The sequence below is a fragment of the Ostrea edulis genome, chromosome 3 (genome assembly GCF_947568905.1).
Source record: "Ostrea edulis chromosome 3, xbOstEdul1.1, whole genome shotgun sequence".
Classification (NCBI taxonomy): domain Eukaryota; kingdom Metazoa; phylum Mollusca; class Bivalvia; order Ostreida; family Ostreidae; genus Ostrea; species Ostrea edulis.
Window position 1 is genome coordinate 34,699,916 of NC_079166.1, and position 18,449 is coordinate 34,718,364.

At 34.7% G+C, this 18,449-nt stretch overlaps 1 protein-coding gene across 2 annotated transcripts in view; it reads left to right on the plus strand.

Annotated features, from left to right (window-relative positions):
• The window catches only part of LOC125675357 (uncharacterized), a 240,366-nt gene that overhangs the window by 87,627 nt on the left and 134,290 nt on the right, over window positions 1-18,449 (plus strand). For both annotated transcript variants that reach the window (XM_048912969.2, XM_048912970.2), the window contains exon 6: window positions 15,832-16,050. In XM_048912969.2, coding sequence (XP_048768926.2) covers window positions 15,832-16,050 — 219 coding nt within the window. The remainder of the gene's footprint in view (window positions 1-15,831; window positions 16,051-18,449) is intronic.

Below are 18,449 nucleotides of genomic sequence, written 5' to 3' on the forward strand. Positions count from 1 at the left end.
CCGGAAGTAGTCGTTTTGACTACCGACAGAGTCAATATTCTTTTGACACTTTGAAAGAGAGTTAATAAACTAGTATAGGTTTCAATTTAAAGGAAAAAGTTTGAAATTTGCAATTCTTTCCATCACTTCCGGTGACGACAGGAAGTGACGGTCGACATGTTCACCACCTACTGCACGCTTACAAACGGAGATTGATCATCCCTGAATATTTGATGAACCTATATTTTACTTTTTCCAAGAAAAATGCTTGACAAAATTCCTTTTGAGAAACAGAAAATCGGCCATATTTTCCGACCGGAAGTGAATTTTGTAAAAACAAAAATAATTATAGCAAGGTCATTTCATAAGACATTATTCCTGAAAATTTCAGGCGTCTCTGAGAAATCACTCGAACAAAATCGGAAAATCGACATTTTTTAAAATACTTCCAGTATAGACCGGAAGTGACGGACAAAAAAATTGAATGTATGGGTACAATGGACTAATGTTAGTTGATCAACTCTACAAGTTTTAAGCGTCTATCTATATTCATTATTGAGAAACTGAAAAAACAAGGTTTGAATATGTCCACCCTATATCTCACAACCGGAAGCGAATTTTACAAATATATTAAAATTTACTCTAGACATTGATAGTGTCTATAACATATGTAAAATTCAAGTCATTAACTTGTTTTATGACCGAGATTTATGGCACTGAAAAATGAGAGATTGAATAGTCTTTCTTTGATATAACCGGAAGTTGGAGATTCAATTTCCGGTGGGGTCAACATTTTTTGAGAATTAGAACGAGATATAATAAATCAAAATAGGTTTCAATTTAAAAGAAAAAAGTTTGAAATTCATGATTTATTTAATCACTTCCGGTGACGACCGGAAGTGACGGCGACAAAGAATATTACGTGCATGCACTATAGAGAAAATAGATCTATCATCCCTGAAAGTTTCATTCGATTATCTTAAGTCGTTTTCAAGTTTACCCCCGGACAAAGTTGCTGATAAAAACTGGAAAATCGGAGGAATCTCACGAACGAAAGTGAATTTTGAAAAAATGAAAAAAAAAAAATGCCGCGAGGTACACTCGTTCTCTTCAATCTGTGAAAGTTTCAGGAAAATCCATCCAACGGTCTCGGAAACGAAAGGGAAAAAAAAAATAATAACTAGAAACTTGTTGCCGTGGCAACAAGAAGGTCTTCCGTTCTTTCCGTGTCCAGTAGATAACCTTAAATTCTTCATTTGTGAAAAAGTGGGGAAAAAATATTCGAGTAATCTGGGGGATTGAACCCGGGTCGCCCGCAGAAATCGGATATTCGACATTTTTTCAAATACTTCCGGTATAGACCAGAAATGACGGACGGAAAACTTAAATGTATGTGTACAACGGTCTAATGATAGTTGATCAACTCTACAAGTTTCAAGCGTCTATCTATATTCATTATTGAGAAAAAAAAATTAGTTGGTAACTACCGACCGGAAGTCAATTTTGAAAAACGAAATTGTCAAAACTCTAGAAGTTGATACTATTCTTAAGACATCTGAAAATGTCAAGAAAATCTACCCAGCCATCTCTGAGAAATCACTCGAAGAAATCGGTAAATCGTCATTTTTTCAAATACTTCTGGTTTAGAGCCGAAGTGACGGACGAAAAAATTGAAAGTATGTGTACAATGGCCTAATGCTAGTTGATCAACCCTACAAGGTTCAAGCTTCTATATATATTTATTATTGAGAAACTGAAAAAACAAAGTTTGAATTTGTCCACCCCTAGCTCACGACCGGAAGTGAATTTTGGAAAAATATTTGACGTTACTCTAGACATTAATAGTGTCTACAACATATGTTAAATACCAGTCAAACACTTGTTAATAAACGAGATTTAAGGCATTGAAAAAGGGGAATTTGAAAAGTTTTTCCTTAATCACCGGAAGTGGACGTTTCGACTTCCGGTGGGGTCAATGGTTTTTAATACTCCAAATGAAACCTGATAAAGTGGTATAGGTTTCGATTCTACAGCTACAACTTTAATTTTTCGATTCATTTTATCATTTCCGGTGACGACCGGAAGTGACGGCCGACAATATGAAACCCTAACTGCACGCCTACAAGGCGAGATCTATCAACTCTGAAAATTTGGTGACTCTATCTTTTACCGTTTCTGAGAAAAACGCTGGACAACGAAAACAGCTAATAAGCCGTATTTGTCGAACGGAAGTGAATTTTGAAAATATGAAAAAAAGGTCCGAGGTATTTTCATTCTCTATCATCCCTGAACATTTCAAGAAAATCCATCAAGCCATCGCTGAGAAATCGAGGGGAATCGAGGGGAAAAAATAATGATAATAGTAAACAGTACAATCACTAGAAGGTCTTCCGTTGGAAACGGAAGACCTTAAAGGGACTGGTTCACGATTTTTGATAAAAATATTTTTCATGTTTTATGTTAAACATTAGAAGTATGGCTCATCTAATGTTGACAGCCAAAATTTTTACCTTCTGAATGCAAGAATAAAAGTAATCTTTTAGCCTTAAATATGTGTTATGTAAACAAAGACTCGAGTCTTTTTATGTAAACAAACACACAAGCGAACTATTGATTTTGTAGTATAATGCATCTTAATTTTGCATAGTCATAAATTTTAACTTTTAGATGACCCATTTCACCCAAAAAATGCTTGAAATGTGAAAGATATAATAATACTTAGAACGATATCCATTTCTTTTGAAAATTTTGTAAACAATAGCATACTGCAATCTTTGTTTACAAAACAAATAATAAACTCTCTAAAATGAGCTACTGTGATGATATATCACATTAATTTTCATGTGAAATCTTTCAAACACATTAGACAGTAGATTTTGATCATTAAAAATTAAAAACCATATTTTGGGTAAAATCGTGAATCAGTCCCTTCAATAAACAGTAGAATCACTATAAGGAAAAAATAATGATAATAGTAAACAGTACAATCAGTAGAAGGTCTTCCGCTGGAGCGGAAGACCTTAATAATAATAATAACTAGAAACTTGTGGCCATGGTAACAAGAAGGTCTTCTGTTCTTTCCGTGTCCAGTAGATAACCTTAAATTCTTCATTTGTTATAACGTGGGGGGGGGGATATTCGAGTAATCTGGGGGATTGAACCCGGGTCGCCCGCATGAAAATCCACTACGCTAACCATTAGGACCTCGCTTCAAAATGAAAATTACAAATATCTAGAGTTTGGTTTGATCAATTTAAAAACAAATATCATATTCAGCATTCTATAAAGAGTCTCTATTTATCTTACTTTTATCTAAGAAAAACATAAAAAACAAAAAGGTTGAAAAAATCCATTTTTTTAAAATTCGCTTCCAGTAGCGACCGGAAGTGATGACGACGTACGAAGTAGTGATTCTGCAAATCTATAAGTCATGTTCTATCATCTTTAATAAGTCTCCAGTACATATCTTTAGCCGTTCCTGAGATCACTCACGGGCAAAATTCCATTTGAAAATCAGGAAATTGTCCTTATCTTGGAACCGAAATAGAATTTTCCCAATTTTTTTTGTTTTTTTGTTTTTGTTTTTGTGATCAACAAAGTTCATAATAAAATGCATTTTTCCTAAAAGTTTCACTGAAAACCACTGCATAGTTTTCGAGAAAACTCCTGCACAAAATTTGGTCAAAAAATAATAATAATAACTAGAAACTCATTGCTAGTAATGAGTAGGTCTTCTGTTATACTACTTCCTGTCGAGATCGAAGAGCTGCAATCGCATAAATATTCCATTCTACACCTTAAAAATTCTCAACTAATTATACTCTTAACTTTCGACAAAAATACCCATGTTTGAACCAACTTCCGGTTTTTTGGTTGGCATTTCCGGTGGACATATTTTACATGAACAAAACCTAATCATCATCCATATTAGTCCCAATATCTGTCAAAACAAAAAAAAAAACACTTCAAAAAATGACATTTTTCATATCGCCTCCTGTCACGACCGGAAGTGACGGCTACGTACGATTCCCACATGATGCAAACACACAGATGACTGACTATCAGTCTTGAAAACTTGAGACTTCAGTCGTTCACATTTGCAGAGTATTAGCTTGAACAAATTCTTATTTTGAAGACTGTAAATCTCGCGACCGGAAGTAGATTTCACCAAAATATTTTACGTTAATTTAGACATTTGCAATGTCTATAACATACAAGAAAATCATTTGTAATACAAGCAAGATTTAAGGCAAAATCAAAAACTCAATTTTTCCAGTTTTTCTCTTAAAACCGGAAGTTGCCGTTTTTGCTTCCGCTAGGATCAACATATTTCAAAACTACAAAAATGAAACAATAAAATAATGTTCGTTTTGCGTCAAAAGAAAAAATCTGAAATTTTCGATTTCTTTGATCACTTCCGGTGACGACTGGAAGTGACGGCTGACGGAGTTAACCATATTCGACAAACCTACTTGTCATGATCTATCATTTCTGATAGTTTGGTGCCTTAATCTTTAATCGTTTCCGAGATCTCCCGCGGACAAGATCTGTTCTTAAAAAACGGGAATTAGACATATCTGACGACCGGAAGTGAATTTTGAAAATAATGAAGAAATGTTTTCTGGGTATTTTCATTTTCTATCATCCCTGAAAACTTCAAGAAAATCCATCCAGCCATCTCTGAGAAATCACTCGAAGAAATCGGAAAATCGTAATTTTTTTCAAATACTTCCGGTATAGAGTGGAAGTGACGGACGAAAAAATTGAAAATATATGTACAATTGCCTAATGCTAGTTTATCAACCCTACAAATTTCAAGCGTCTATATGTATTTGTTATTGAGAAACTGAAAAAACAAAGTTTGAATTTGTCCACCCCCTACCTCACGACCGGAAGTGAATTTTCAAAATATATTTGAGGTTACTTTAGACATTTATAGTGTCTACAACATACGTTAAATACCAGTCAAACACTTGTTTAGTAAACGAGATTTAAGGCATTGAAAAAGGAGAATTTGAACAGTTTTTCCTTAATTACCGGAAGTGGACGTTTCGACTTCCGGTGGGGTGAACGGTTTTCAATACTCCTAAAGTCACCTGATAAAATGGTATAGGTTTCGATTCAACAGCTACAACTTTAATTTTTCGATTCATTTTATCACTTCCGGTGACGACCGGAAGTGACGGCCGACATTCTGAACCCCCAACTGCACGCCTACAAAGTGAGATCTATCAACTCTGAAAATTTGGTGACTATCTTTTACCGTTTCTGAAAAAAACGCTGGACAACGAAAACAGCTAATAAACCGTATTTGCTGACCGGAAATGAATTTTTAAAAAAATGAAAAAGATTTTCCGAGATATTTTCATTTTCTATCATCCCTGAAAATTTCAATAAAATCCATCCAGCCATCCCTGAGAAATCGAGGGAGAAATAATAATAATAATAATAACTAGAAACTCATTACTAGTAATGAGTAGGTCTTCCGTTTGTTCACTTCCGGTAAAGAGGTTTCTGATTCTACAAAAACCATTCAAATATATCAGACAATGTACTTTAACAATAAATGAAAAGTGTATTATCGAATTTTTTACTCATTTCTTGTAACTTCCGGTGACAACCGGAAGTACTATTCAGATGTGATTTCCTATGAATGACAGTGACTCTTTACTGTCTATATTCCCTGAAAATTTCACGTCTCTATCCGAAGAGTTCTTAACAAAAAGAAGTAGACTAAAGAAAGAAAAAGTAGTAGGTAACTACCGACCGGAAGTCAATTTTGAAAAACGAAATTGTCAAAACTCTAGAAGTTGATACTATTCTGAAGACATGTGAAAATCATATCAAACACTTCAACTATAAGCGAGATTTGTGGGGACAAAGAGACAAAAAGTAAAAAGTATTTTATCAAGAAAGCGGAAGTAGTCGTTTTGACTACCGACGGGGTCAATATTCTTTTGACGTTTTGAAAGAGACTTAATAAAGTAGTATAAGTTTCAATTTAGAAGAAAAAGTTTGAAATTTACGATTATTTCCATCACTTCCGGTGACGACAGGAAGTGACGGTCGACATGCTCAACACCCTATTGCATGCTTACAAACAGAGATTGATCATCCCTGAATATTTGATGAACCTATCTTTTACCCTTTCCAAGAAAATGCTGGACAAAATCTCGTTTGAGAAACAGAAAATCGGCCATATTTTCCGACCGGAAGTGAATTTTGGAAAAACAAAAATAACCACGGGAATGTCATTTCATCAGACATTATTCCTAAAAATTTCAACAAAATATATCCAGCCATCTCTGAGAAATCACTCGAAGAAATCGGAAAATCGTAATTTTTTTCAAATACTTCCGGTATAGAGCGGAAGTGACGGACGAAAAATTTGAAAGTATGTGTACAATGGCCTAATGCTAGTTGATCAACCCTACAAGTTTCAAGCGTCTATATATTTTTGTTATTGAGAAATTGAAAAAGCAAAGTTTGAATTTATCCACCCCCTATCTCACGACCGGAAGTGAATTTTCGAAAAATATTTGACGTTACTCTAGACATTTATAGTGTCTACAATATATGTTAAATACAAGTCAAACACTTGTTTTGTAAACGAGATTGAAGGCATTGAAAAAGGAGAATTTGAAAAGTTTTTCCGTATTTACCGGAAGTCGACGTTTCCACTTCCGGTAGGGTCAACGGTTTTCAATACTCCAAAAGATACCTGATAAAGTGGTATAGGTTTCGATTCAACAGCTTCAACTTTAATTTTTGGATTCTTCTTATCACTTCCAGTGACGACCGGAAGTGACGACCGTCATTTTGAACCCCCAACTGCACGCCTACAAAGTGAGATCTATCAACTCTGAAAATTTGGTGACTCTATCTTTTACCGTTTCTGAGAAGAACGCTGGACAAAATATCTTCTAAAAAAACGGAAATTGGACATATCTAACGACCGGAAGTGAATTTTGAAAAAATGAAAAAGCGCCTGGGGGTATTTTCATTCTCTATCATCCCTGAAAATTTCAAGAAAATCCATCCAGCCATCTCTGAGAAATCGCGCCGACAAAAAAAGGGGGGGGGAAAATAATAATAATAATAATAACTAGACACGATCTCGTTGCGAGCAACGAGTAGGTCTTCCATCCGGTTTGTTGATGCACTCGGAGTTAAAAAAAAAAAAAAAAGACAAATGAGTCCCAATTTAGTTTCCGACTTTAAGACACTTTAGATATAATCAATTTTTCATATCATAAGCTTCTGAAGCAAAGTTGCGGTGAAATTCGTTTGAAATTCGACTCTCCAGGGGAGCCATAAGGCCCGCGGGCCTATTTCTTGATGTCATTTGTTAGCCCTCTATAGACTCAACAACTTTAGTTCTATATGTCTTTACAAAATATTTACCTGTAAAAAGTTATTGAGATCGACCGATATCGACAAAAATTCGACTCTACAGGCGAGCCATTAGGACCATAGGCCTATTTCTTGATATCAATCGATAGATCTCGATAAACTGAACAACTTTTGTTCAATATGTCCTTACAAAATATTTACCAGTTACAAGTTTTTGAAATCGACTGATATCGACAAAAATCGACTCTACAGGCGAGCCATGAGGCCCACAGACCCATTTTTTGATATTGATCGATAGGTTATGACACATTGAACAACTTTTGTTCAATAATGCTTTTCAAAAAATATGTCGTTTTAAAGATATGAGGCGTCAAATATTTACGATTTTGGCCCTTAAAATCTCTAATTACGTAACATATGACCTACTTTTTGATTTGATAAGATCAAGCTCGTTGAGATGAACATTTCCGCTTCTACAACTTATTATAAAATATTAATAGTTTCTGAGATATTCTCAAAAACATTTGGACCCTTCTGAACCCCTAATTTAAAGGGCCAGCCCGTTTTGCTTGATATCGTAAGAAAGGCCTTGTCATTTTAAACATTTTTTGCTCAACAAGTATTTAGAAATTCTTTACCGTTCTGGAGTTATCTCTACAAGAAATATTTAGGGGCCAAACTGTAGCTCCCTAACGGGGCCACATAGGGAAAAAACGAAATGTACATATTGTTTAGATTATCATTCTGAACAACTTTTGTTCAATAATGCTTTTCAAAATATTTGTCGTTTTCAAGATATGAGGCGTCAATTATTTATGATTTTGGCCCTTAAAATCCCTTATTACGTAACATATGACCTACTTTTTGATTTGATAAGAACAAGCTCGTTTAGATGAACATTTCCTCTTCAATGACTTATTACAAAATATTAATAGTTTCTGAGATATTCTCATAAACCTTTGGACCCTTCCGAACCCCTAATTTAAAGGGTCGGCCCCTTTTGCTTGATATCGTAAGAAAGGTCATGACATTTCAAACATTTTTTGTTCAACAAGTATTTAGAAATTCTTTACCGTTCTCGAGTTATTTCTAGAAGTAATTTTTAGGGGCCAAACTGTAGCTCCCTAACGGGGCCACATAGGGTAAAAACGAAATATGCATATTGTTCAGATCATCATTCTGAACAAATTTTGTTCTTTATTGCTTTTCAAAATATTTGTCGTTTTCGAGATACAAGGGGTAAAAAAGTTATGGTTTTGGCCCTTAAAATCCCTTATTACGTAACATATGACCTAAATTTTTATATGAATAGATTTGGATCGTTGAGATGAACATTTTTTGTTCTTTGACTTATACCAAAATATTAACGATTTTTGAGATATTTGATCTAGACTTTGAGCCCTTCTAGATCCCTAATTTAAGGGGCTAGCCCCTAAATCTTGATATTTTCGAAAAGATCTCGTAAACGTGCACAACTTTTGTTCTACATGTCTTAACAAAATATTTGCAAGAAAAAAGATATTGGAGATCAAAGGTCAAAAATCGCCGAAATCGGCGAAAATTTTTGGCATCCATTTTTTCAGGTCCAGGCGAGCGTTCAGGCAAATCGCCTCCGCTAAAATCGAATCCCCCACAAATCTTCTAAAATGTTTACTCTATTTTGTGTAGAAATTTCAAGACTCTAGCTTCAAAACTAACGGAGGAGATGCGTGGACAACAAGGCCCTTCAAAAAGTCACTAAAAGAGAGATAACTCCTGACCGGAAGTGACGTCAAGCACGAAATTTTGCAAGCAAAGTATCGTCATCACAAGACATCTTTCCTGAAAATTTCGTGAAAATCGATCGAGAAATGGCTGAGAAAAACGCGTGTACTACCAAGGAAAATAATAATAATAATAATAATGAAGAAGAAGAACGCGAACAATAATAGTAAGGTCTTCCGCAGGAGACGGAAGACCTTAATAATAACTAGTAATCCTAATTGTTCGCGAACAATTAGAGGGCTTTCCACGTACAATGATTTAAAAAAAGATATTTAAGAATATTTAAGATGATGTACGAAACTCAAAACGACCTTGAAAATCTAAATAATAATTTTCACGATGACTTTGACCTCATTTTGAAGGTCAAAGGTCATTGCTCTTAATGCAAATGATCCCATGTTTCTATCTATATTAATGTAAAAGCTATCAGCTTAAAAACGTTAATCAAGACATTCAGGGACAATAATTTGTTTAGGGGTTTTCGGTTACTTTCGGTTAGTTTCTCAATGCTAAAAATCCTTTGAAAGACCTTTAAAATGGAAAAAAAATTGATGATGACCTTGACCTCATTTTGAAGGTCAAAGGTCATCGATCTTAAAGCAAGTGGCCCCATGTCTCTATCTATATTAATATAAAAGTTATAGGCTTAGATAATGATATTGGAGACTTTCAGGGGCAATAACTATGCTTAAGGGTTTTCGTATCCCTTTGATTATTTTTTCTTTGCAAGAGGGTTTTACTGTGAATTCATTAGCGAAGGTTTCGTGTCTCTATGACTTTCCGTTAAGTAGGAGTAGCGATAACAAGGTTTTCGACGCGAGTCTCCGAAATTCACAGAAGGGTCAAAGTTCAAAGTTGTAATGCATACTATCAAAACCAATCAAGAAGTCAATACTTACCCATATAATATTTCAACGCTATCTTAAGCAGGAAAGAGAGTATAAGAAGTGCTATTTTTCCTCTTTTCTGATGACCTTGACCTTTGACCTTGACCTAATTTTCAAGGTCAAAGGTCACCGATCCTATTTCAGTTGGTCCCATGTCTCTACGACAAACCGTTCTCAAGCTCGACATGTTTTACGAATAAATCGCAAAACATAAAGAGGCATTAACTCCCTTTAAGGGACACCGAATCCCTTCATTTTAAATTCTTCGCTTCTACTAATTACCCTCTATGTTTTAGAAAACGTTTCATCCTCCTATCATTTACGGTTACAAAGTAGAAGCGCTAACAATGATTTCTGCGAAAGGTCCAATAACTCCGTAAGGGGTCAAAGTTCAATTATGCAGGGTGAACTGTATTCGTTTCTCAAGAAGTACTATATGATGGACTATAAAGTTTTTCAATAAGTCTTAAGACGAAAATTTTTTTTGACGGCAGGAAAATAATAAACAGAACAATAACAATAGGACTTTCCACAGAAAGGTGGAAAGCCCTAATAATAATAAACAGAACAATAACAAAGGACTTTCCACAGAAAGGTGGAAAGCCCTAATAAACAGAACAATAACAATAGGACTTTCCACTGAAAGGTGGAAAGCTCTAATAAGAATAAGAAAAGTGAAAAATCAACAACAGAATAATAGAAGGGTCTTCCGCTGAAGGCGGAAGACCCTAATAATAATAACAAACAGTAGAATCACTATGAGGTCTTCCGTGAAGAACGGAAGACCGTAATAAAAATAATAAACAAACGGAGCAAAAACATGTCTCCGACACTTTGTGTTCGGAAACATAATAAGAAACGGAGCAACAACAATATGTCTCCGACACTTTGTGCTCGGAGACATGATAAGAACAACGAGCTATAGCTGTGTTGGGATGCCAACACAAATGTCTCCGAACACCTCCCCATGACAAAAATGGTTTTGAATGCCAGATATGCACTCAGGATCCTCAAAGAACCCTAGAAACTAAATTTGGCTGAAATCCAACGGACTTGATTTTTGGCCGCCATTTTCTTCAATAGCGGCCATTTTGAAACATTTGAAAATTGATTAGAAGGAAATACTGATGCTAGAAATTAAATGTGGACCCTCAATTAACCATAGAACCATAATGTTGTAGAGATTTTAACACTTTCAAATATTTCGGTATATGGCGGTCGTTTTGAAAATGACGGCTCCAAAAAAAATGTTGATGGTGGAAATGGACTCGCGTTGATCATATTACCCTAAAAATCGAATTTGGTTGAAATCCGACAACCTTGAGTTCTTAACGTTTTTTGGCTGCCATCTTGAAACGTCGGCCATTTTGAAAATTTGAAAAGTTGATTGCACCCCTCCTAGTTACCCCCTATCAGCTCACAAAGTTTGAAGTGGATCAGTTGAAGCACTTTCATATAATCGGTCGGACAAATTTCTCACTAAAGAAGAGGAAAAATAAGAAGGAAAAAATAACGAGCTATAACTGTGTTGGGATGCCAACACAAATGTTTCCGAACACCTCCCCATGTCAAAAATTCTTTTTGATGCCAGATATGCACTCAGGATCCTCCAAAAACTCTAGAAACTAAATTTGGTTGAAATCCGACGGACTTATTTTTTGGCCGCCATTTTCTTCAATGGCTGCCATATTGAAACATTTGACAAATAGATTGAAAGGAAATACTGATGCTAGAAAGAAACTGTGGACCCTCCATTTACCCCAGAACCCAAATGTTGTAGAGATTTTAACACTTTGAAATATTTCGGAATATGGCGGCCATTTTGAAAATGGCGGCTCAAAAAACAATTTTGATGGTGGAAATTGACTTGGGGTCACGAAATTACTCTAGAAATGGAATTTGGTTGAAATCCGACAACCTTGATTTTTGACGTTTTTTGGCCGCCATATTGAAACGGCGGCCATTTTGAAAATTTTAAAAAGTGAATGCACCCTTCCTAGTGACCGCCTATCAGCTCACAAAGTTTGAAGTGGATCTTTTACAAAATCGGTCAGACAAATTTCTCACTAAAGAACAGGAATAATAAGAATAAGAAGAAGAAAATAATAATAACGAGCTATAACTCTGTTGGGATGCCAACACAAATGTCTCCGAACACCTCCCCATGTCACAAATGGTTTTTGATGCCAAATATGCACTCAGGATCCTCAAAAAACCCTAGAAACTAAGTTTGGTTGAAATCCGACGGACTTGATTTTTGGCTGCCATTTTCTTCAATGGCGGCCATTTTGAAACATTTGAAAATAGATTGGAAGGAAATACTGATTCTAGAAATGAACTGTGGACCCTCCAATTACCCCAGAACCCAAATGTTGTACAGATTTTAACACTTTCAAATATTTCAGTATATGGCGGCCATTTTGAAAATGGCGGCTCAAAAAAAATTTTGATGGTGGAAATGGACTCGGGGTCACTAAAGTACCCTAGAAATAGAATTTGGTTGAAATCCGACAACCTTGATTTTTTGACGTTTTTTGGCCGCCATTTTGAAACGGTGGCCATTTTGAAAATTTGAAAAGTTGATTGCACTCCCCCGTAATGACCCTCTATCAGTTGACAAAGTTTAAAGTTGATCAATCGAAGCATATTCATAAAATCGGGCGGACAAATTTCTCACTAAAGAAGAGGAAAAATAAGAAGAAAATAATAATAAGAATAATAATAAGAATAAGAATAATAAGAAACGGAGCAAAAACAATATGTCTCCGACACTTTGTGTTCGGAGACATAATAATAAGAAACGGAACAAAAACAATATGTCTCCGACACTTTGTGTTCGGAGACATAATAATAAGAAACGGAGCAAAAACAATATGTCTCCGACACTTTGTGTTCGGAGACTTAAATAATAAGAACTAGATGCGATCTCGTGGCGAGAAACGAGTGGGTCTTCCATCCAATTTTAGATGTGATGAGATAAGAAATTTGACTGAGATTTTCGTTCATAAATGATGATAGAAATATATTGTCTAGACGTACAATTTAGCTTCGGTAGTGTTTTACAAATATTGATCATTTAAGTGTTATAAATTAAAGACTCTCTGTCCCTCTCGGCTACTAATTAAAGGGGTCAGCCTTTTTTCTAGAAAAAAGTTATTAATGTTATCTACTGCGATACAAATTCGACCTATCAGGCGAGTCATGTCGCCCGGAGACCTAAATTTGATATCATTTTAGATATATCTCGCAAAACTAAACAAATTTTGTTCTACATGTCCTATGGAGATTTTCTTGAGAAAAAAAGTTATTGATTGCGACATTTATCAGACTATTAAGGTGAGTCATAAGATCTGTGGGCTTTTTATTGATATCGTTTGAAAGATCATGCAAAACTGAATAACTTTTATTCTACATGTCTTATCAAAAGTTTCTCCAGAAAAAAGTTCGTAATTGTGACACTAATCAAACTCTTCCGGCAAGCCATGAGACCCGTTTGCCTTTTCCATCATGTTCAAAACAATTTCAAAACTGAATAACTTTTGTTCTAGATGTCTTATTAAAAGTTTCTTGACAAAAATGTTATAGATTGGAACAATAACCCAACTGTTCAGGTGAGCCATGAGACTTGCAGGCTTATTTCTTTACATCGTTAGTTAACGTTTGCGAAACTGAACAACTTTTGTTCTACATGTCTTATCAAACGTTTCTCCAGAAAAAAGTTATTGATTGTGAAACTAATCAAACTCTCCAGGCGAGCCATGAGGCTCGTTCGCCTTTTTCATGATGTTGTTCGAAAGATCTTGCAAAATTGAACAACTTTTGTTCTAGATGTCTTATTAAAAGTTTTTTGACAAAAATGTTATAGACTGCAACAGTAACCCAACTGTTCAGGTGAGCCATGAGATCCTCAGGCCTATCTCTTAACATCGGTAGTTAACACTTACGAAACCGAACAACTTTTGTTCCACATGTCTTGTCAAAAGTTTCTCGAGAAAAAAGTTATTAATGTTATTAATTGTGATTTAAATTCGACTGTTCAGGCGAGCCATGACGCCCGGAGACCTAATTTCTGATATCATTAGATAGATCTTGCAAAAGTGAACAACTTTTATTCTACATGTCTTATCAAAAGTTTCGTGAGAAAAAAGTTAATGATTGTAACAGAAATGCAATTTTTCAGGCGAGCCATGAGGTCCATGGGCCCATTTCTTGATATGGTACGAAAGATCTCAATAAAATGTACAACTTTTGTTATATATGTTCGAAGCAAAATATTTACGAGTAAAAAGTTCTGATTTAAAACGTGGGAAAAAAATTGGGCACTTCTTTAAACTCCACTTTTGACCCCTACCGAGCTTCCATGCTAGGCACTTCCGGAAATTCGCAAATCGACATTAGAATAATAGAAAGGTCTTCCGCTGAAGACGGAAGACCCTAATAAGAAGAATAATGGGAAACGGAGCAAAAACAATATGGCTCCGACACTTTGTGTTCGGAGACATAATAATGATAATAAGAAACAGAGTAAAAACAATATGTTCCCAAACTTTGTTTGGGAACATAATAATTCAAGAAGAAGAAAAAAGCATAAATAAAATAAAATAGATGAACAAGCTTACCTATCAGGAAGGGTGCATTATCCTTTGTTTAGATTCTATACCCAGGAAACATTTTCTTTGTGCCTTTGTTCAGCTTCTTAAATCAAAGTGAACTCAATGAAATGACATCCAATATCCTGCATTCTGAGCATCTCCTGGCACTTCCTTTTCACTTTTCACTTTCAAATTGTGTACTTCTTATACAAAAACGTTTGTTTTTAATATGTCTAATTGTCGTTTCTCATCGAAAGGACTACTTTAAATTACATTTCGTATGCATCATCAAAATAATAATTGAGTTATAAAATTATTCAATTAATTCTATAACGAATATGCTTCAACAGGCTAAGTTTAAAAAGAAACACACTATTTATAGTGTATATCAAAGTGAATTGAAATATTGCAAAAGGGTGCGTGTGCTACACATGTGTTATATTATTACAAATATGAAGAGTGACACAATAAAGTGCGCATATAAATGCACCATATATGCAAGTGCGATTTATTTAAGTTACGTTAGAGATCTAGAACTTAGTCTGATTCAATATTGTCAATAATGCTAAAACGCGGACTTTTGGTAGATCGCAAGATCGGAGACCGAGACCGGAAAACTTTAGAACTGTACCTTCTTTAAGAAATTTCCAGAAAAAAACAATATACGATTCCTCTTTAATAGGTCACAAACAGTTATCACAAAAAGTTTGATGCCATTCTATCTACTATTAAAAGAGAAATCATGCAAAAATCGTTATCCGAGATTTCGGCTTTCGGCCGAACTACATTTACCGCTTGCCACTTTTCATTGGTCAAAATATAAGGTCATGGACTTCTGTGGATCGGTGTATTATTTTCCCCAAACAGCTAAAGAACAGATTAAAGAAAAAGTTGTGATGAGCTTAACATTATGGTGGAATACCTTGTTCAAGAAAAACGTTTGGTGCACTGTTTCAATTTGAAATTTCAAGACAAACTTGTACACTTCTGACACACTGTTTTGATTACATATAATAATATATTTTTAAAAGAGCTGGAGTGAACTTTTGGCATGCAATTTCAATTCTAAATCGTTTTACTTTTGAATCTTTTTTCTATTTGAAATAATGTTGTGTTATTTATTGTACAGTCCAATGATGCATAGAAAAATATTTGACTCATTCTTCCGCCCCTAACCAGTTTAATAAAAACAAATTCATTGTCTAGATCGTTCTAATTCTACTTTTGCTGAACATATATAAAATATATTCTTGCAGTGATACACTTGGATGTGATTTCTTTGGTGGAAGATGTGCAGAATTGGAAACACAAAGTTACAAAGATATTGGATAAAATGAAGACAGTATATATCTACAAACGGGATGTTGAATCAAATGGAAGCATTGAATATCCCTGGATTGCTATTTGCGGAGCCAAATCGAAAAACATTTCATCATCACTACCAAAACTTCACGATCCAAAAGAAAAACGGCCTGGTATGTATGTGTATATATATATATATATATTACATATATATATTATATTATATTATATTATATATATATATATATATATATATATATATATATATATATATGTAAAGCACAGAAATAGAAATGAACTCTTAAATGAACATAACTGCACTAAGTGAAGAAATAATTAATATAAATCACAGTAAATTTCACTTTATTTGGATACCCACTTCCGCCCCTACCTGAGGTTGAGCATCACGTAACCAGCACGCTAGACCGCTCGACCATCTAAGCAAATCTAAAAAAAAAAAAAAGATTAAAAAAACTTGCTTTCGATGAAGATGGAATTCTTGCCACACTGTCACACATTTAAGAGGATCATACATGATACACATTGCATTCGATATATTTTATATAAAGCACAGAAATAGCAATGGACTCTTAAAAGAACATAACTGCCCTAAGTGAAGAAATATTCAATATATTTAATATATTAATGTATGCAGAGGAATGCTCCAATCCAAGATCATACCTACACTGCGTATCTAATTTCCATTCGTCAAGATATAAACCATTTTCTTTTTGAAGTTCAGGAATTTCAAACCAGGGTGCCCGGTGAAAGCTAGCTCAAAGATGATTGAATCAATACACCATCCTCTATTATTATCTGTTTCAGCAATATTTAGGGCATGATTGAAACAAGGAACTAAACGACACATAGATTGATGCTGTAGCGATTAACAAACCACAATACCCATAAAATTGGGTCTCCATAAAATTATCCTTTCCTAGTTGTCCCTATATACTTGAACAGTTATTGGACCTTACAATTTACTCCATACAACGCATAACTTGATTTTAACCCCCCCCCCTCCATGACATTGGAGCGCACTGTTCTTTGGACATGACACATTTAATAGTTGTAGACACGTAATGTGTATACATATCATATGGTTTCATCAACCTTTAAGGAGCTGGTCAAGATTGCGAGATAACCAGATTATATATTTTTTTTAACTTGGACTGAGACCTGTTTCATTCGATTTCTAGCAACCGAGACATACATGAGTCTGTGAATGAAGTTGACCGACTCCTGCCAATTGAGGATGGTACTCTACAGTTGGTGTAGGTTGTGTAACTGTTATATACCAATATTGGTTTGATGCTTTTTTAAAAATAAGCAGAGAATAACTGGCTGATTATTTCATACATATGTGTATATTGTTTTAGTGTATCAAAAAGCATTCAATTTACCTGTAGAGGACAATACAAGTAGACTAGTGTACTTTATCGTGCGACGCGCGTTGATTACTTTCAGCGATGACGTTTTTCGTCGCTAATTTTAAAGAAACCCGCGCAGTATGTCCCAATTTCATTTTATCGTAATATAAAAACTACCGAGAATTATAACACATTCAAGGGCCCATCAAAAAGGAAATTTTCTCTACTTTTACAGGCTGCATTTACTTTACATGTATTGACCCAATTCTTACAACAATATTTGTTCAGGTAGACGAAGTGGGCACTCTCAACATTTTCAATGGTCTTAGCGATCACAAAGGTACATGTACATACATTGTATACATGGCTCGTTTTGAATTACAATTTCAAACGTGCTTATGAAGGTAAAATTTGGAAGTGCAAAAACGCGGACTTTGATAGGTTAAATCTAATGATTGAAGAAAGTAATTGGTCAAATATCATATGAGATGCAAATAATGTTACAGACGCTGCTGTAAATTTCACAAATAATTTCCTTTTGTGTCTACGTGATTGTATGCCCCCCAGAAAAACTATTACGATTCGACCGAAAGGCAAACCTTGGTTTGATTCCGTATTACGAAAAGCATCAAGAATTAGAATCGACTACGTAACATCGCAATGAAAAAAAAAGAAAGAATGTGATTGGACGATATACGAAAGAGTTCGAAATCAAGTCAACAATATAAAAAAAAAAACACGCATACTATTATGACAACATCGAAACCTACATAGACGATGCAAGTAAGAGCAATAACAAACTTTATTGGAAATTACTGGAATACGTTTTCCAGACAAATGCAAGCAACGAATTACCCCTTTTAAAATATACAAATAATGGTGACGACAAAATAGCTTTCTTAGATTCTGAGAAAATAGATATTTTAGATAAATATTTTCCTCCATTTTAAATATTACCAGTGTAGATAAGATTGTCTGAAATGTGTATGCAATGTTACGGAACTATATATTCTATTGTGATCGTAGAATATGAAGTTATTGATATAATTTTTGTTTTACCAGTCAAAAAGGCCATTGCACTTGATTGTATCAGTCATAAAATGTTAAAGTCAACAATAAACTCAATATGTAAACCTCTGTATTTGCTGTTTAACAAATCACTGTCTGAACATAAATTTCCCAGTTATTGGAAAATAACTCAT